The 22211-nt window shown below is 35.7% G+C and overlaps 1 protein-coding gene across 1 annotated transcript in view; it reads right to left on the bottom strand.

Annotated features, from left to right (window-relative positions):
• Mob3 (MOB kinase activator 3) overlaps positions 1-22211 on the bottom strand; it is a 150422-nt gene that overhangs the window by 69821 nt on the left and 58390 nt on the right. The window contains exon 3 of the mRNA XM_090413795.1: positions 10404-10497. Within this exon, the coding sequence (XP_090269921.1) occupies positions 10404-10497 (94 nt within the window). The remainder of the gene's footprint in view (positions 1-10403; positions 10498-22211) is intronic.

Below are 22211 nucleotides of genomic sequence, written 5' to 3'. Positions count from 1 at the left end.
GCATTCATTCTTTTTAATTGCTCTTATAGTAGATCCGCCTAAATTAACATGTTTACCAATTGCCGCAGATCCCTCTCCTTTTGCTAAGTGATCTAAATTTGCAATTTTCATTTCCAAAGAAATTGCTTTTCTTTGGTGCTTTTTTTCCTCCATTGGGCCAAATTAAATCTTTAAAATAAAAATTACAAAACTTAGACTTACAATAATGAAAAGACAAGCATTTACTCACATGCAAAATTAAACTTCACGGACACTCACTGTTTACATGTTACGCCAGAATGTGCTGCAACACACTGTTCATTATGTACAATGGTACATAAGTTTTGAAGTTATGCACCGCATAATTTCAAAACTGCATAAAAAAGATACACATAAAAAGAGACCCGAGTGTATATATAAATAAAATTATAACAATCTGGAAACAGTATAACCCATTTGGTATAGAAATAACCCCACAAATGAAGATGGATACACTACTCTTTGCAGATGATCGAATAGTATTAGCTACATCAGAAAATGATGTACAAAGATAAATAAAATCATTAAATGATATCTCAAAACAATATGACAATATCTAAAGAAAAAACAAAAATAATGGCATTCAAAGGAGAAAACCCAATAAGAAGTAAAATAGTGATAGACAATAAAATATTAGAACAAGTAAATACTTTCAGATACTTCAGATGTGATTTATCATATGAAGAAGAAAAAGGCATAGACATCAAAATGTCAAACTTTGTTAAAGTAAATGGCATAATAAATAATATATTTAAGTCATCCCTAATACAAAAAACACACTAGAATCAGACTATATGTCTTGTCAAAACCAACTCTACTATGTGGAAATGAAACTTGGACCATAAAAAGGAAGATGAAAAATGAATTCAAACAGCAGAAATGAAGTTTCTCGAAAAACAGCTGGATATACCAAGTGGGAACATAAAACAAATGAAAAAATCTTACAATCTCTGAAAATAAAACCAATTAATTACTACATAAGACAGTATAAACAAATTGGCTAGAACATTTAAATCGAATGGACAACAGGAGACTACCAAAAATGTTATACAGATAGAACATAAGTGTAAAAAGAAGAATCGGAAGACCAAGAAAGAGATGGCATGAGACAGGAACAGGCCACTTGGCTTAAAATACATGTTAAGAGGAAGACTTTTTATTAAAAAATTTTATAACAAATATAAGTTTTATATAGCACATAAAAAGATATCCTTGAAGTATGGAGTAATTACTTCGAAAAATTGCTAAATGAAACAAGCAGCACTGCCAGCACAGTGGTAAAAAACACTGACCAGGCATGCAGTCAAGAATACACATCCATACTTGCAGCAAAAAAGCCATCAAAAGCCCGAAATGTGGAAAGGCAGCTGGAGCAGATGATATTCAACCAGAAATGCTCAAGTATGGTGGTATAAAAGTCTTACAGTGGCTGCACTGCATAGTTCAGAAGGCCTGGACAGAGGGACGAATTCCAGATGATTGGAGTAGAGCTCTCATATTACCCATATATAAAAAGGCAAATAAAGCTGAATGCGAGAATTAAAGAGGTATTTCCCTACTAGGTTTTCCTGGTAAGATTTACACAAGTATACTTGAGAAAGGGTTGAGAAGGATTGTGGAAGAGAAGCTTGGTGAAGAACAAGCTGGATTCGAGCCAATTAGAGGCTGTCAGATCAGATTTTCACTTTATCACAAATAGTTGAGAAATCATGGGAATATAACAAAGATCTGTATTTAAGTTTTATAGATCTGGAAAAGGCATATGACAAGTGTCAAGAGAGAAGCTATTCAATATACGCTACAGTTATATTGTGTCAATGGGAGATTATATCAAGCAATACTTAGTCTTTATTTGAGTTGTAAGTCAGCAATTAGAATTGAAGTACAGGGAGATGGTTTAATGTTAAATCTGGTGTGAGACAAGGATGTACATTATCCCTTCTGTTATTCATTATGAAGGAAACTGGCATTAAACCAGATATCAAAATTGGAGATGTTAATTTTAGCTCTTTGCTTTATTCGGATTGCATTGTTATGCGGATGATGTTATACTTCTAAATAAATCTGCTACAAGTCTGCAAGATTCCCTGATTAAATTGAATAACTGTTGTAATAGATATGGTATGAAAATCAGCAATAACAAGACAAAGACAATGAAAATAGGCAGAAGCATTGAAAATATCAACTACATTATGAATGGAGAACCTATAGAACAAGTAAAACATTTCAACTACTTAGGCACGATTTTTAGTGAAGATGGTAAATTAAATATGGAAGTAGACAACAGAATCAACAAAGCTGGTATGGTAGGAATTCAACTGAATAAATTTACATGGAATAAGAGAGAAATTAGCCAAAATGCTATATTAGCTGTATACAAGACAGTGTTCAAACCAATTTTTAACTTATAGATCTGAGAGCTAGGTCAGAAGCAAAATACTTGACCAAAGACTACAGATATGAGAGTCCTGAGAAAGATTAGAGGCATGAACAGATGGCATCAATGGCAGTATCGTATTAAAAACGAGGATATTAGGAAAGAACTTGACATTGTCAACATCCAGGAATGCGTTAGCAGAGCTAATCTCAGGTTGTATGGTCACTTAAACAGAATGGGAGAGGAAAGATTAGTAAAACAAGTGTTCTTTGCCAGGTTGGCAGAAAAAATACCCAGAGGAAGACCAAGATATAGGTGGATTGATATAGTAAAAAATGCCTTAGAAGATAGAAATATAAGATCTGATAATGTTGGAGTCTTGACAGGTAACAGACTGATTTAGAGGAAAATTCTATATATGGAGTTAGTAATGATGTAAATTTTTCATGTAGTACTATCATATCCCTTGAGGTTATATATATATATCAGGAATTTGATGATGAGGATATAGCACATATCTTAATAGACATAGTGAAAATGTAAATTTTATTAAATAAGCTTATTTGAATGCTAAGTAAACTGGGAAAAAGATTACTGAATATTACATTGGTTTTCAAAAGCTACATTTTTACCTGTATATAAAAAACATTCTCATGACTACAGTCAAATGTAGACAAATTTATTGCCAGCATACTAATTAATTTGCAATACGTGTTCGACAAAAGTGGCAAATTTCCTAAGGATGTAGTTCAGGAATTACTGTATTTACTCGAATATAACTCGTTTCCCCCCCCCCTCCCCCCAAATCAAAATTAAAAAATTGTGGTGCGAGATATATGCAGGGATTTCCGTAAACTAAAGTTTTTCAGGAAAAAACTAAATTGACATTTATAATTTAATCCTCAGTATTAACTATAATTTATAACTGTTCACGTTATTTATAAAATTAATGTATTTAAATCTTAATTATCAACACAATTTATGCGTTTGGCCGCTCACCTTCATCATGCGATATAGTTCAATCTTTTAGCGACAATGCATCTGTAATTAAATTGATTATTTCTGGTGAAATTATACCCCAAGCTCTCAAAATTCAGTTGCACAACAGATCTAATGATAGTCTCTTAATCCACCCCATACAATCCAAGATTGAGAAGTCAATGCTCACTCTCACATTTCCTCTACTGGTTGCTTCCATCTCTATGTATATGATTGCTGTGGTATTAACAAAAGATTGCATGACTCAATGACAAAGGCAAGACGATGATTGTTGCGATTGTTGGCTGATTCTCTTCAACCAAATTCCAAAATATCTGAACTTCCATAGCAACATTCACTATTTCTTAAAGTTTTAAACTTTTTTCATAAAGTAAAATCAGGGGTGCGAAGTATACATGAGGGTAAGTTATATTCTAGTAAATATGGTGGAGAGACATCATTATGGAATATGCCCACTTTGAACTGTGATGCAGCTCTCACAATGTCGTACTATGCTTAGTACCAAGTGATTAATTGATTTGATTAATATTCTTGGTCTCTAGAAGTATCTGCACTTCTTGTTTATGATGTGGTGTGGCATCAGGACCAGCACATAGTATTTTTCTAGTGTGTGCGATTAATGTTCAGCACCTTTCCAAAAAAGTTTTTTTTGAATAAAGTGTGAATAAAACGAACAAGAAATTAAAAACAAATGAAAACTGCTTTGCAGTATAATGTTACCTACGGATTAGTCCTGCTTATACAATTTTTTCAAGTTATATAAATTTTCAAAATAATATAAAATAGTAATGGGGTGCTTAAGGGTCAAAGCTGTATAACTGAGAGGAGACCTCCACATAGCCTTTAAAGGAATGCGGAGAACCGACCAGGGCTTCTGACCTAATGTCCAATCCTCACCTTCTCGTGGTGCACCCTGTTGGGTATCTACTTTGATACTGAACGAACGAGGATGGGCTGGCAATTTGGGATTTAGCCGACCAAATTGTATTCTTATTGGTTAAACCAAAATAAAAAATGATGGTACAACATGACAAAATTTCATGCCGGCTGGGGCGTCGCCCGGTTAAACAAGGCCCCCGTTGTTTTCGCCAGGTAACCAGGGCGAACAGCGAAAAGTCAGCTACTGGAACAAATCTGAAAACAAACCCCAACTCAACATCACCAGAGTTAAAGATCGGTACTATCAACGTAAGAAGACTAAATGGCAAAGAAATGGAGCTAGCTGAGGAATTAGATAAGTACCAGATCGACATAATAGGGGTGACTGAAACAAAAAAGACCAAAACTGGTGAGATCTTTCTGAGCAATAAATACAAAATGTTATATTCAGGCAATGACAATCAAGGAAAAGAAGGAGTAGCCATAGTATTCAACACAAAATACGAGGCTAATCTTCTTGAATGGCAGTCAGTCTCAAGTAGAGTAATGTGGGCAAATATGAGAATGGGGAACTGGACAATGAGACTTATTTGTGCCTATGGTCCCACAGAAGGTTCTACTAAGGTAGAAGTGGAGGAATTTTTTGAGGCTTTAGAAAAAGTAACTGACACAATGAAAAAGGAAAAGTTGGTCCTTGTTGGGATTCTAAATAGTAGAGTAGGAAATGATTGTGAGACATACAAAAATATTTTGGGAAAATTTGGAGAAAAGAGCAAAGATAATAATAAGGCAAATATCTGTTGGATTTCTGCTCAGGACATGGACTGATTATTACTAACACCATGTTCCAACATAAAAATGTGCACAAATTCACACGGAGAGAAGAGGCTAGGAATAAGAAAAGTCTCATTGACTATGTTATTGTTGATAGTGATGTTTTCTCCCTGGTGCAGGACACCAGAGTGTACAGAGGATTTGAAATTGGAAGTGATCACTATTTAGTCTTGAGCAGGATAAAATTGAATTTCATATTGAAAAGAATAACATGTAAGAAAGTTTTAAAGCGAATAAAAGTTGAGCAGCTCTCAGATGTGAACTGTAGACTAAAATGCACAAAGATTATTGAAGCAAAAAATTAAAGAGTTTGAGAACAGGAACCAAACATTAGAGATTCAGTGGCAAGCCTTGAAGAAAACCTTGATTGATTCAGCCAGAGAGGCATGTGGTGAGGTTGTCTGCAAGGATAGAAAAATCAGAACTCCATGGTGGACACAGGAAGTTAAAGAGGCAGTGAAGGAAAAGAAGAAAGCATATCAAAAGTTCCTGGCAAATAAGTCAGCTTGGGCTCTTAGAGAATACAGAGACAAATGTAAGAAAGCTAAACACTGTGTAAAACTAGCTAAACAAAAGTCATGGGTGGACTTTGGCAAGAATATAGAAAATAAATATCAAGAAGGTGGCAAAATATTCTGGAGGTTGTTGAAGAAGCTTAGGAATGGAGGAAAGAGTGCTGTAAAAGGAATTAGAGATGATAAAGGTGAAATGAAAACAGGAGAAAAAGATATCCTTGAAGTATGGAGTAATTACTTTGAAAAACTGCTAAATGAAACAAGCAGTGATGACAGCACAGTGATAAAAAACACTGACCAGGCATGCAGTCAGGAATACATATCCATACTTGAAGCAGAAAAAGCCATCAAAGGCTTGAAATGTGGAAAGGCAGCAGGAGTAGATGATATTCGACCAGAAATGCTGAAGTATGGTGGTATAAGAGTCTTACAATGGCTGCACTGCATAGTTCAGAAAGCCTGGACAGAGGGACGAATTCCTGATGATTGGAGTAGAGCTCTCATAGTACCCATATATAAAAAGGGAAATAAAACTGAATGTGAGAATTACAGAGGTATTTTCCTACTGTGTGTTCCTGGCAAGATCTATGCAAGTATACTTGAGAAACGGTTGAGAAGAATTGTGGAAGAAAAGCTTGGTGAAGAACAAGCTGCATTCAGGCCAAATAGAGGCTGTCAGGATCAGATCTTCACTTTACGACAAATAGTCGAGAAAGCATGGGAATATAACAAAGATCTGTATTTAAGTTTTGTCGATTTGGAAAAGGCATATGACAAGGTGCCAAGAGAGAAGCTATTCAATACGCTGCAGTTATATGGTGTCAATGGGGCATTATATCAAGCAATACTTAGTCTTTATTTGAGTTGTGAGTCAGCAGTTAGAATTGAAGGAAGTACAGGAAGATGGTTTAATGTTAAATCTGGTGTGAGACAAGGATGTACATTATCCCCTCTGTTATTCATTATCTACATGGATCACATTATGAAGGAATGTGGTATTAAACCTGATATCAAAATTGGAGATGTTAATGTCAGCTCTTTGCTTTATGCGGATGATGTTATACTTCTAAATAAATCCGCAACAAGTCTGCAAGATTCTCTGACTAAATTGAATAGCTGTTGTAATAGATATGGTATGAAGCTCAGCAATAAAAAGACAAAGACGATGAAAATAGGCAGAATCATTGAAAATGTTAACTGTGTTGTGAATGGAGAACCTGTGGAACAAGTAAAACATTTCAGCTACTTAGGCACAATTTTTACTGAAGATGGTAAATTAAATATAGAAATAGACAACAGAATCAGCAAAGCTGGTATCGTGGGAAGTCAATTGAATAAATTCATATGGAATAAGAAAGAAATTAGTCGGAACACTAAATTAGCTGTATACAAGACTGTGTTCAAACCAATTTTAACTTATGGATCTGAGAGCTGGGTCAGAAGTAAAACACTTGACCAAAGACTAGAGACCGCAGATATGAGAGTCCTGAGAAAGATTAGATGCGTGAACAGATGGCATCAATGGCAATATCATATTAAAAATGAGGATATTAGGAAAAAACTTGACATTGTCAGCATCCAGGAATGTGTTAGCAGAGCTAATCTCAGATGGTATGGTCACTTAAATAGAATGGGAGAGGAAAGATTAGCAAAACAAGTGTTCTCTGACAGGTTGGCAGGAAAACGACCCAGAGGAAGACCAAGATATAGGTGGATTGATGCGGTACAAAGTGCCTTAGACGATAGAAATATAAGATCTGATAATGCTGGAGTCTTGACAAGTAACAGACTGATTTGGAGGAAAATTGTAGATAGGAAGTTAGTAATGATGTAATTTTTTCATGTAGTACTGTCATATCCTGTACACCCCTTGAGGGTACATGGCAGGAATTTGATGATGATAAAATAGTAATATAAAGTTAAGAGATTTATTCAAATATTCTTTACATTAATTTTTCTAAAAGGGACTCGTCTGGCTTTCATTTTAGCAAAATCCTGTCGCAGTACACCAATGTTGATAAACTGAGCAATATTATTTTCTATTGAAATTAATGCCTAACCATTTAGTTTTTCTTAACTCATGCTTGATCGCAGGTAGCTCTTTATTAATTGTAATTTAGAAAATGTTCTCTCTCTCTCTCCCCCTTAGCAACTGAAATGGATAAAGTCAATAGTATTCTCAATGCAATCAGTGAATTTGCAAAGAGTTTTTCAAGGTGGTGTTGTTATAAATCCGATTCATCGATTATTTTATGTCGCTGACGCTGGCCTAACAGCCCGCTAATATAACAGGCTCGAATGTCGAGAAGAATGAGTTATCAGTAGTAAGCTGACTTTTAGGGCTGGACCACATGCATCCGATCCGATTAAAATTAGGATATGGCTCTCAACACGGTTGATTAATTGTTGAATTACACAGAACTCAACAATTAATCATAAGTTGATTTATGATACAGCAAAAAATAAAGTAGAACTATTTTAGGTATATTTTCGTAAATTTTAATCAAAAATTATATAATCAGGTCCAGGATACAATTTCAGAATTTATTTGTTCGTTTCCTGGGAGATCTGAAGGGGCCCAAATGGAAGACGACGTACATTCATAATTATATGTATCATTCTTTACCATTCGTTGTTCGTTTAAACTCTCATCTCGTATTTTTTGACATCTTTTAGGTGCCTTTTCTTCTGCGGCGCCTGTGTATATTGCACACTTCGCACATGCCACTAGCAGGCCTGTGTGGCACCGTCATCCATAAAAATAAATTCTTCACTTACACCATGGAACAACTGAGCATGGAGTTGAAGAACTTTGTTGCAACATTGTTCACCAGTCATAGTTCCAGCACAGTGCATCCATTAAGAATAATGCCTTCCCACACCATGACCCCCAGCACTGCTGTATCCATCCCTTTCAAGAACATTCTCACAATGGTAAGATGCACCACTTTCATGCCAGATCAAGTGTCATCTAGAATCAGAGGAAAGATTAAAACAATTCTCATCTGTAAAGAGTACATTACCCATTGGTTTCTTGTCCAATTTTTATGGATATAACACTACTGAAAACATGCTCTATGATGGGCTGTGCCTTTATCCACAGCCCATTGTAGGTTTTCAGACATAGGCCTACTTGTTGCAGACATCATCAAGTGCTTTTCCAGTTGTTTACATCACACCAAAACATAGTATAAACATAAATTTAAGAAGGCCTGTAAGAGTCTTATAAACCACCCTAATCTTAACAATAATGAGAATACAGTTTACAGACATATAGGCCTACTTGTCGCAGACATCATCAAGTGCTTTTCCAGTTGTTTGCATCACACCAAAACATGGTATAAACATAAATTTAAGGAGGCCTGTAAGATTCTTATCCACCACCCTAATCTTAACAATGAGGGTCTAAAAATCCCAAGAATATGGAAGGCATATATTCTACCCACTTAACCTTTCTCCCTAAGAGTTAATTATAGATAGGACCTGGATAATCCATGATCTTAAATCAATTATAACAATTGTCAAGTTAAATTAGGACATCGTTTTGACTGTAATAAAACTATCTATATGAAAGAATGTTTCTCTGTTGTCTTAAAAAGAATATAGCTTTGATGAAGTTATTTTATTTTATTCATTTATTTATTTTAATTTCATTTTCACTAGAGGTCAGCCCAGTAGAATAACAGTTGATCAAATCATCATCTCTTTAGCATACTGTGTGAAATGTAATTTAACTTGTCTCTGTGTGTATATATATATATGTGTGTGTGTGTGTGTGTGTGTGTGTGTGTGTGTGTGTGTGTACTCCAGATGAAGAAATTAAAATGAAAAAACTTAATTCTTTTCAAATTATATATTTTTACAATAAACTTTCTTCAGAGAAAAAATAAAAGAGGAGAATTTAATTTAGAAATTGACCTGTTTATAGATTATGTAAAAAACATTTGATAAAGTAAAAAGACATTGACATATTGCAAAGAATAAATATACCCAGGTGCTTTTTTTTTATTGCGGGGGGGGGATTGATAGTAAGCAATGGTATGGCATACTAGCACCTTTATTAACAAATTTCTAAATATTCTATATACAAATTCGGTATATTTACAAATATGTAATATTCTGTAAGTTTTTAAACATGACATATCCAGCAAAGTCAACACCTGCACTGTATGTGCGAAGAAAAAGAGGTGGGAAAACAAATTGGAAACACTATCTGGAGACAAAACATGGCAGAAGCCACTTAGTGTTTGCAACAGGCAGGGTGGTGATCCACAAATTGATGGAAGTCATTTCCTATAGTTTGCATACGCTTATAAGGCAGGAACATGTGCATTAATAGTTTAAAAATTAAAATTGTGAAGTTAAAGGACTCAGTAAGTATCAATATTTATAACAGTCTACTATAATTTGAGTGAAATCAGTCTCAACTGTGTCAGTGTTTATGCTCTATGTGAAAAATAAGCTAATTTTATCAATTTTCAGATATATTTTTATATCTAATATAATTTTCGATTTCATGCATTTTTTAGATACATACCTGCATGGAGAAATATATTTTTACTGATTTCATTTAACAAGAAAGTATAAGTGGATATTAGATCCAGCATTATTTCAGTAAGTATAATATTTTAGTAAGTATATTTTATTCTATCTTATAACTATTATTATTCTATCTTATATCTTATTTTAGTAAGTGTATTCTATATTCATAAAATGATTATTTTTCAAAATTGCTTGAACTTTTAAGTCTGCTAACAACAGCCAGAAATGCATTTACTTACTTGGGACCACCTGACATTGTAGGACATGTTTCTTCTATACAGTGATCAGTAACAGTTCCATATATAAGATTGATTCTATTGAAAAAATCAACCACTGAAAAAAAAAACAAAAAAAAAAAACAATAACAAATGTACTTTTATTACTTAAAATTGCAGACCATCTACATGTGTTGATGTCAGACAGTATTTTATTTAGTTAAATTGTGTAAACTTTAATTTTCTTTTTATAATAATCAATTTCTTTGGTTAATGTAATTATACTATGAATAAATTCAGCCAGTTGTTTTAAACAATAATAAATTATACACTATTTATATCACTTTGTGACTTTTAAAATGAATGAATGTAAAGAAACGTAATTTCATCTCATAATTATAATCTGAAATAATTTCTTTGTAGATAGGAAGTTAGTAATGATGTAAATGTTTCATATAGTACTATCATATCCTGTACACCCCTTGACGGTACAAGTCAGGAATTTGATGATGATGATAAAAAAAAAACTTACTTGTTTTAGCCAAAGTTTGTCAATTTCCCATTTTCAAGTAAAGCATCAAAACAAATAAAGGCTGCTCATTGTGCTCGCTTCATAGATAAAACAGAAAACAGAAACTGGGAGTATCATGCATGCTAGAACATGCATGAGGGAGAAGAACATGGTAACTATGATAACTGCTAAAGAAATATAGGGCAATTTGATAATGCATACAAATGGAAAGAAAACTGTTTATTATTTATGAACTGTTGTGTGTTACAATGGAAACTTAGAATAACAGCTGTTAAAGAAATTAGGGGAATTGTGGAATTTGTTAGTAGATATTTTATGAAGTCTTCCATAGAAAATGAGAAAAACGAATGACTATACAGCTGCTTGGAAGCATACATATAGCAAATGAAATGTTTAGAGAAAACCAGCAACTAATAGCTAACAACTTGGCTAACAGCAGATGATGTAGTTACAGGGATAGAATGTTAAGGGTTTAATATTTTCAGGGAAGATAAAGAAGATAGGATGGGGGGGGGGGGTTCTGCTGATGATGGCAGATGAATTGCAGCCAAAAATAACAGGAGATAGTGGAAGGGTCGCTGTTCATTTGAAGCAGTCTGGAGGGAGATTAAGACCAGTAAAGATAAAATATACAGTTGGTAGTTGCTATGGGCCAGGAAGTTCCACAGATGATTTGGAAAACATACATTGACAAATCAGTACAATGAGTATAAGTCAAGTGATTATTATGGGGGGGGGGGGCCTCAACTACGGAGATATAGTCTGGAAGGAAGGAAGATCACATAGAAGGAAGGAAATAGAATTTATACACTTGCAGAGAGATAAAAACAATGCAGCATGTGATGGAGAGGGGGGGACTAGGGGTAGTAGACTATTGGACCTGGTCATAGGATCACAAGAGATATCCATAACCAAGGTGACAACATTGCCTCCAACTGGTGAAAGTGACCATGCGGTCTTGACCTAAGAAACTGTAAAACATGAGAAATATTCTATCAAGAAGAAGAGGTATTTGTGGAACTACAAGGCAGGTGATTATGACATGCTTAGGAAGAAGCTAAAATTTGTACCATGGCATAAAACACTGCAGGATAAGGATGTTAGTAGTGCATGGTTAAGGGTCATCCAGAGGAAGCAGTATTAAATTGTATACCTGGGGGGAGGAGGGTTAATCAGGTAGGAGTTAGATGGATGAGTAATATCATTAAGCATGAGCTGCAGAAGCAAAAAATGCTGTGGAAGGTATATAAAGAGAAAAAAAGTGAAAAAGAAAAGTGACCAGAAAATTCATGAACAGTACAAGGCTCAGGTAAGAAAGATGACCAATATGGCAAGGAAGGCAAAATCAGATTATGAAAAGAATTTAGCTGAGCAGGCCAAAGGAAATCCTAAATATTATTACTACTATGGGCGACTCCAAGGAGTCCTTAGACTCATCGAGGGAGGCCCTAAACATCATGTCCACACAACTATTCGACATTCTCACAGTATCTATCATACCTTGCCTTGAAATCATTCAATGTCATAACACCTACAACAGACTGGCAGCTTATTCCACTCATATACAACTCCAAAAGTAAAGAACCCAGCTCTAATACCCTTACTAACCACACTCTTGCCCAGCTTCCATAGATGTTATCTAGTCCTCCCAGCGCCAGTCCTGATCTCAAAAATGTCCTCTGAATTAATCCTATAGAAACCCTTCAGCAATTTGAATGTCTCAATCACATCACCTCTTTTCTGCCTATCAACCAATTTCTGCGACCCACAAATCTTCAACCAGTTCTCATAAGGTTCATTCCATAGACCTGCTTTCATCTTGTTCAGTCGCCTCTGGATCTGCTCCACCTCCTCCCCATCAAGAAGAAACCTAGGTGACCAAATATGGGCACAATGGTCGAGATGAGGTCTTTTCAAGGCTCATTACAGAGGAACAATAACTTGCTTATCTCTGCTCGTCAAAGTATTCTTCAGCATCTAAATGATTTGATGAGCTGGTTTAGCCACTTTTGCAATGTGCCCCCTAAACTTCATTTCCCTATCCACCAACACTCCCAATCCCTGACTTCGTCAATCTCCTGAAGTACAGTTCCACTAATGTGGTATACTGCTGCTAATCTTTTCACCCCCAAAATGCATAACCTTACATTTTGTCACATTAAATTGACATCCATTCTCCTTAGCCCAGACCTCCAATCTATTCAAATCATCCTGCAATATTTTGACATTTTCTGCATTCACTATTGCCCTACCCAACTTTGCATCATCAGCGAACAAATGAACCGTTCCTCTTAGATCCTTCCCTATATCATTAATGAACAAATTAAACAGCAGTGGTCCAAGAACAGAACCCTGTGGCACACCACTAGTCACAGGCCATCTTTTGGACTCTACTCCTGAATAAACTACTCTCTGATATCTATCCACCAACCACCCTCCGATCCATCTCACCAACCCTTTATCCATTCCCATATGTTGCAGTTTAGAATTCCATCTTTTATCCTGTCAACGGCCTTAGCCAGGTCCAGATGAGTATCACTATAAACCCATTACCCTTATCCAGTTCAGCCGTCACTGTGTTATAAAACTTGAGCAAGTTACTGAGGCATGATCTACCCTTCACAAAGCCATGCTGTCCCCCATACAGTATCTCATTTTCATCAATCCATTCCTGTGTTTTTCCTTTGACTGCTTTCTCCAAGACATTGACAACGACTCCTGATATGCTGATTGGTTGGTAATTTGTAACAGTAGTCTTGGATCCTCCTTTATGCAGTGGAACTATTTTCCCTTCTTTCCACTCCTTCGGGACCAAACCAGATCTGAGACTCAGATTAAACAACACGGTGAATGGCACTGATAATTCTTTAGTCGCTTCACGTAAGACCTGTGCCGGTATACCATCCAATCCCACAGATGTATTCACATTAAGGATCTGTAATAGACTATTCACCTCCACTTCATTCATTCATTCAATGTCACCACCTGGATGATATACTCTTGCAAAGTGCTCGCTCAGTAATTTCACTATATCAACTGATTCAGTGACCTCCTTACCATCGGCATTCCTTAAAATCATTCTGCTGTGTACAGTTTTTTTTTTTTTTTTTTTGCTTGCAGCATACTGAAAGAGCTGTTTAGGATTCTCTTTAGCTGCATAGCTAGTTTCATTTCATAATCCGCTTTTGCTTTTCTTACCAGACTCATTATCCTTCTGGCCTGTGCTTTATACCGTTCGTGTGCCTGCAGGTCACCTTTCTCTTTAAATTTCCTCCACAGTTGTTTCTTTTTTTGCGGCTCAAGCTTAATGGTGTTATTCATCCATTTAACTCCTACTTGTTTTACTATTCGGAGACCCTAGGTATGCCATAACCTCCTGCAAATGCTCCTTGACCACTTTCCACGCTCTATCGACATCCAGCCCTTGCAGTTTTACATGCCATGGCACTTTTCACTATATTATTTCAGGAAATTACAACATACTAGGATATACATTAAAATAAATTTTAATATATTTCTATATTTCGGCAACGTCACGCTGCCATTTTCAAGAACTTTGGTACAAGATACGTGCACGCAGGCACAGCAAAAACAATAAATGAGTAAGAAGAATGAAGCTATTATTTCTCCTAAAGTCCTGATGGTGCCCTCTAGCGGGCAATGTTGGTATTCTTGGGCCACTGGGCTGAAGGTCTTCTGATGTAGGTTTCCCAAATTTGAGGAAGTCTCATGCAGCCAAATTTGTTGAGGTTTGGCTCGTTTTTTTAGGGCTGAAGCTGATTCTATGAAAAGCCTTTTATATCTGTATTTGCTACGGTGTATTATCCTGGCTTTTTTCCACCGTATTCTATGGCAGGTATCCAGAGCATGGTCAGCAAGACCAGAGTGGCTGTATTGGTGAAACCGGATGTAGTCCTTGTGTTCTGAAATTCTGATATTTGCTGTCCTGCCTGTTTGGCCAAAGTAGGACAGCTTACAGCTGCAAGGGACCTGGTACACACCAGGTAGGTCTAGGGGGGGAGATTGGTCTTTTGTTGAGCGGATAAGGGATGCCAATTTTTTATATGGTTTGTAACAAGAAGTTAAGTTATGTTTTTTTAGGATTTTTGTGATTTTTTTCTGAGGTGCCTCGGATGTAAGGTATGGTGATGGATTTAGAGTAATCCTTGTTGTGAGGGGGAGGGGGGGGTTACTGGTTTTAATATTTTTTGGATTTTTTTTGGGGGGGGGGGGGGGGGGTAGCCATTGGCTGAGAATGTGTTGAGGATGTGGTTTCGTTCTGTGGTTAGGGCATTGTCATTCGCGCAGATAAGTTTAGCCCTGTTGTGTAGTGTCTTAATGACTCCATATTGTTGTGAGGGGGGGGGAATTGTTGGTGAATGTATCTGAATGTATATATATGTGGTAATTCCACATATATCCTATCTTAATCGAAAATTCCACGCCTTTAACTACCTCCCAGGTCAAGACCTTATGATCACTCTCACCAATAGGTGGCAACATGGTCAAATTCTCAGATGCTATTACCAGTTCAAGCACTCTCAAACCCCTAGTATTTTCTATTACATGCTGTCTCAGATAGTTATCCCTTAGTAACTGAATAAAATCCAGTTCCTTCCTCACATGTGTCCTCTCCTCCTTCCAGTCAATGTTACCATAGTTGAACTCCCCCATAATAATTACCCTCCTTCCACTCATTTCATAAGTTTGTTTATGCATACTATCTCCACCATCATATATAGTTCTTTCATTATGTGGTAAGTAAGAAGAAAAATGACTATGGAAGATTAACCTTAATGAGTGATGAAGGTCACGAGGAGATAGAAGCAGGTAAAATTATTGATATATTAAAGGTATATCATCCTAGTGAAGTTACTGCTGTAACATATGTAACACACTAATGTGGGAACAGAGGTAAATGAACTGGAGATTCTTAAGATATTGTAGAATCTCAATGTAAATACAGCTGTGGGATTAGATGGAATATCAGCTAGGATTTTGCAAGAATGTGTAAGGGAACTGGCAATGCCTTTGACTAGGCTCGTCAATTTAATTCTTAGCTCCGTAGAGTTCCAACGGAGTGGAAAGAGAACAAAATAATTCCTTTGCATAAAGGAGGTTCTCTAAGACTGCAGCAGCAAATTATAGACAAATCAGTATCTCAGGTGTGATGGTAAAAGTACTAGAAAAATTTGTAAAGAAAGAGAATTCAGGAATGGGTAGATAAAAATATGATAATGTATGAGGGTCAACTTGACTTTGTGAAGGGTCAGTCATGTCTTAGTAATTTACTAACTTTTTATAATAGAGTGACAGATGAGCTGGATAAAGGAAATGGTTACATGATGATTTTTCTGGATTTTGCAAAGGCATTCGACAGAATACTACAAGGAACTCTGTTATGCAAATTAGAACAAATAGGGATGGATATGACACTGGTTAAATGGATAAGAGGATGGCTGCTGGACAGATATCAAAAAGTGGTATATGGAGGGGCAGAATTGAGGTGAAAACTAAAGTGACTAGTTGTGTGCTGCAAGGTTCAGTCCTGGGACCATTTCTGTTTAATTTTTACATAAATGATATAGGAAATAACCTGAAAGGAAATATTCAGTTGTTTACTGATGATGTGAAATTGGGTAGAGTAACAGTTAATCAAGGCGAGATTAACTATTGATTTTGTGGAGAGCTTGCAGTAAAATTTAAATAGGCTGCCAGTATGGGCAAAAGTTAATGGATGTCAGGTTAATGTTGAGAAATGTAAAGTTATGCATTTTGGGATAAAGAGAATACATGTCGTGTATTACATTGATGGAAACATACTACAGAAAATAGAAGTTAGAGATTTAGGAGTGGTAGTAGAAAAAGAGTTAAAAGTTTAGAGGACATATTACTAAAATAGCCCATAAGATTACTTGACTATTGAAGAACACAGTAACAAGTAAAGATAAGGGAAATTTTTATTCCTCTTTATAAGGCCTTGATATGCCCACATCTGAATTACTGTGCTCAAGTCTGGTCCTCTGGGTTTCTTGGAGATGAGGAAGTGGTAGAGAGGATTCAGAGCCGAGTAACCTGTGGAATGTTCCTTATGAGGATAGATTGAAGGTATGTGGATTGCAAAAGTTCATTGATAGGTAAAAAGAGAGGATATGATAGAAACATTTAAGTTGTTTAAAGGGTTTTATAGGACAGAGGGATAGATTGAAGGTATGTGGATTGCAAAAGTTCGTTGATAGGTAAAAAGAGAGGATATGATAGAAACATTCAAGTTGTTTAAAGGGTTTTATAGGACAGAGGGAGGGGAAACATTTCGGCACTTGTCTAGATGGACCGGAACAAGGGGTCATCCCTGGAAGTTGAATAAATGTATAGTTAGTAGGACTAGATTTTTTGCTTGGAGAGTTGTGAATGAGTGGAATGGGTTGCCAGAGTCAGTTGCAAGTGATTTGTCTGTTAATGTTTAAGGAGACATGTGACAGATTGGGTCTCTGGAGTCCATGGAGGTGTCTGTATAATAATAATAATATTTACAAGTTTCTGTTTGTGATTTAAAAAAGAAATGCTCGAGTATTTGAATTTACAAATACAGGACTGAAGCTTCCAATTTACTATTAAGGATAATACATCTGCAGCTATTTTCTGATTTTCTGGCATTTCATTTGTAGAAAATGCCTTGCTACTGCATCTTTTGAAATGGCCATCAAAAAGTGAAGTTTAAACTGTGTAGTCAAGTCTTAATTTAAAAGTTGTGATGTAATGATGAACAAATTTTAGAAGAGATGACAGATTAGGTATGAGAATGCGACTTTTACCGATAGCTTACAGTCAATTCATTAAAACAGTGAGAACTTGCTCTTCCTTTGATTTTCTCAGCAGGATAAAGAATATGTTTTAACTTCTAAAGAAAAAGAAATGTTTCGTTAAACATTTCTCTTGAATATTAATTAGAAATACTGATGTGGTCAAATGAACTAATTGTGCACTTAGAGATTAGAAAATCAGGGAGCACAAAATTTTCCTTTTGTTTAAGCAGCCAGCTGATTTCAGCCCAGTTTGATTTTTTTTAAGTCAATCATGCCATATTGGATATTTTTCTTTCAATTAAAGTAATTTGGACTTATTAAACTATTTTCTTTCTGATATTCAGAAGTATCAAGCCTCAATAACCTTAATTATTAAGGATACCAGAATGTGTTGAAATAACAGAAAGGAGAGAATTATCATTAGCAATATATATTAGGATCCAATTCAACTAAACAAATTCCAACATCAGCAAAATTCAAAATAGGAAAGAAGTGAAACAAGCAAAGCAATAAGTAAGAGGTCAGAATGATTGGTGTCACTGAAACAGAGAAAATAAAAAGAAGTGAAATTCTTCTAAATAATAAATACAAGATGTTATATTAAGGCAATAATAAGGAGAAACAAAAGGAATAGCTATAATATTCCAAACTACACATGAAGATAATATTCTTGAATGGCAGCTGATAGCTAGCACAATGATATGGGGAAACATTATAATGGGTAACAGGATGCCACTAATTTGTGATTCTAATTCAAAAGTTTCTACTCAGGAAGAAGTGGAGAAATTTTGAGTCATTTCAATGCCTTTTCTAGAAGACAGCTGACAGAAAATGTTGGTTCTTGGAGACCTAAACAGCAAATATTAGACATAAAAATGTTTAGGGCAAAATTGGAGAAAATGCAAGCTAATAATAATAGTAAGTATCTGCTGGATTTCTGTTCAAGGCATGGACTGGTCATTACCAATAAGGATGTGCACAAATTTCCAATGAGAGAAGATGCTGAATTAGAAACTTTTATTTAATACCTGTTGGACTTCCTTTAGCCTTAATTACAGCATACGTGCAATTTGGCATAGATTCTACAAGGTGTTGGATTGTATCTACAACATACCAGGAGTTCACCAGATAGTTCTTTAACTGACTCAAATTTGATGGAAGAGGACTTTGCTTCTAGATCTGTTTTTCTAATGTGGTCCTGGGGTTCAGATCCAGGCTTTGTGGTGACCAGAAGATGGAAGTTACTGTCATGCTTGCTGAACAACTCTTGCATGATGGACAGTAGCATTGTCATCCATGAAAAAACTGTCACCTGCTGGATAAAAAGTCAACATTGCAGGATAGACTGACTGACAACAATGCTCAGATATTCCTTGGAGGACATCCAACCTTCCAGTAGCATCATTGGATCCATTCTGTAACAACAAATATGCCCCAAACCACACCTTGACACCACCTCAAGAACCTTGAGCTGTGTTCATTGCTTCAGGGGGGGGCTCCCAAACTTTCTGACTACCATCAGTACAGAACATGATGTACTTTGATTCGTCAGACCGCATGACTTTCTTTCAGTCTTCCAGTGTCCAGTCATGGTGATCCTGACACATTGGATATTTTTCTTTCAATTAAAGTAATTTGGACTTATTAAACTATTTTTTTCTGATATTTAGAAGTGTGAAGACTCAATAACCTTAATTATTAAGGATACAAGAATGTTTTGAAATAACAAAGGGGAGAGAGAACTTTCTGGTTCTTCTTTGCAGAAATCAGTCGTTTCCATATAGGTATATGACTGCCAATACTAATCCTCTTCAATTCCTTGCACATAGTTTGAGGAAATATGGAATAGGAACAATCTTCGTTAAATACTTCGGTCAATTGCTGCACATAGGAAGTTCTATTTGTCTGTACAAGCCTTTTCAGATAAAAAGAAAACTGCAATCTCATTCCTGACAGGCTGTCTTAGGACCACAGTTATGCCTCTTAGACAAGCAAAGTGGATTTTTTCACTCATTAAACACCCAGGATATCTAAGCCTTTTGATAAACCAGTCAGCTTTACTGCTTTCAAAATCGTGGCTCCAACCAGACGGGCACCTACAATAAGTACTTTATCAAACTCCGAAAGATTCTTTGTGATCAACACTACTGATGATTACTGACCAGCAGAATTCTTAAATAGTTGCCCAGAACATGCGGCAACACACGTGACCAAGTATTTTGCATATAAACTGTGTATGACGTTCATGTACTGGCCAGTATGTGTTCAAAGAATAAGAAAAGTCTCACCGACTATGTTACTGTGGATAACTATATCTTCATGCTGGTTCAAGACAAAAGAGTACACAAGGGAAGGGATTTGAAATAAGAAGTGATCACTATTTAGGTCTAAGCACAATAAAACCAAATATTGTGCTGAAAAGAAAAATATATAAGAAAGTTACTGAAGAAAACATTCATTTAGACAGAGGCACATGGTGAAGTTGTCTGAAAGGACAGAAAAATCAAAAGTTCCTAGCAAGTAAATCAGCATGTTCTCTGAGTGAAGCAAGTTTGTGTAAAAACAGCTAAAAAATTATGAGAAGACTTTGGTAAGAATATAGATGATAAATATTAGGAAGATGAAAAAAATGCTCTAAAGGCTATTGGAAAAAAAAAAATTAAGGAGGAAAGAGTACTGCAAATGAAATCAGATGTAAAGGCACCATGAAAATTGAAAATAAAAATATTCTAGATATCTTAAGTAATTACTCTGAAAGACTGCTGAATGAACTAAGCAGCAATAGAACAATGGTAGAAATTTTCATTTAATTTCCAATATTGAGATTACATATTTCTAAACATAAAACAGGTTTATTAAAATAAACAATAAAACCTGGCAAGTTTTGTAAGTCATTGGAATTACATCATCAAAAGTACAAAACTTGTATAAAAGACTGGAAAAAATTAATTACACATACAGGGTGTTCGGGATAAATTTGACATATTTATAATTAATTATATTTTTCCGTAAGTTACATGTATTAACACACACTTCTCTTCATTTAAAAGTTTGGACCCTTCTTCATTCATATACAAGATGTCAGAAAGGATGGATAGCTGGAACCCACCTGAATCATGGAAGAGAATAACTTGTATCATGATGATTCGTGCCCGCCATCAAAATAAGGATATTACGACTGCTGCCCAATGCTCCCTGAATACAGTAAAAACAATCAGGAATGAACTAGAGACTTGCAATGGTGACTACGAGGATGTAGCAAGAAGAAAGATCCCTAGCAGACGATCTGATTGCGTTCGTACAGCAGAATTCCTCGCAAATCTGCAGGAACAGGTGTTGAAGAACCCTGGCATTGGAATTCGGGCTTTGTTCGTGGAGTTGCTAACTGTAGTCAAGCCCTGGATAACAAGGGTAGCCAATGGTAGGCCGTATGTATGGCAGCAGGATTCGGCCCCTTGCCACACCTCTGGGAAAAGTCAAAAATGGTTGTCTGAAAATTTCTACGACTTCACCAGTCCAAATGTTTGGCCTCCAAACTCCCCAGACCTTAACCCCATGGATTATTTTGTATGGGGCGCAGTTGAAAAAGACACCAATCGCACTTCCAGTAATACAAAAGCCCAGTTAATGGATAAAATTAAAACAGTTTTTGCGGCCCTTCCCAGGGAGACTGTAGCATCAGCTTGTTCGAGGTTCCGAAGCAGAATTGAAGCTGTGATCGATGCTAATGGTGGTTATTTTGAGTAAATCTTGTTGATAGTATTGTAATTAACTCTGCCTGTAATGTTTTTTTGTCAATTCATTAAATTTAATAGATACAAAGAAGATTTTCTTTTTCCTTACGAAACTGTCAAATTTATCCCGAACACCCTGTAGATGTTATCAGAACTTTAAAACCAACATATGCAAACAAAGTTACCAGAAAAAACCATTGTATTAATTACTATGTACACATTGGAACAATGCTAGCTATTGCTTTCACATTCTATGGTTGTTAGATTTTTGATGAAAGTGAGACAAACTCAGTGTAGGATTTTATTGGATTTTATTACACATGTGAGGATACAGACCATTTCTAAGGCTTCTTTAAACTTTCTTGTAAAATAATTGTGATCATTACATGGCATTTTTGTTTCTTGCTAAACTACTTTGGGATCTGTGTTTGTTGTATGTAAGGCTAATCCTGATTTGTGCTGTTTACTTTTCTTTATGTCTTTTATGTATTCAGACATACATACAGGGTGTTCGGGATAAATTTGACAGTTTCGTAAGGAAAAAGAAAATCTTCTTTGTATCTATTAAATTTAATGAATTGACAAAAAAACATTACAGGCAGAGTTAATTACAATACTATCAACAAGATTTACTCAAAATAACCACCATTAGCATCGATCACAGCTTCAATTCTGCTTCGGAACCTCGAACAAGCTGATGCTACAGTCTCCCTGGGAAGGGCCGCAAAAACTGTTTTAATTTTATCCATTAACTGGGCTT

This window comes from Typopeltis vanoorti, chromosome 24 (genome assembly GCF_054136105.1).
Source record: "Typopeltis vanoorti isolate ZY-2024b chromosome 24, IOZ_Tvanoo_1.0, whole genome shotgun sequence".
NCBI classification, from domain to species: Eukaryota; Metazoa; Arthropoda; class Arachnida; order Uropygi; family Thelyphonidae; genus Typopeltis; species Typopeltis vanoorti.
Note: the sequence above shows the minus strand (reverse complement) of the source record. Positions and strands in the feature narration are given on the sequence as shown.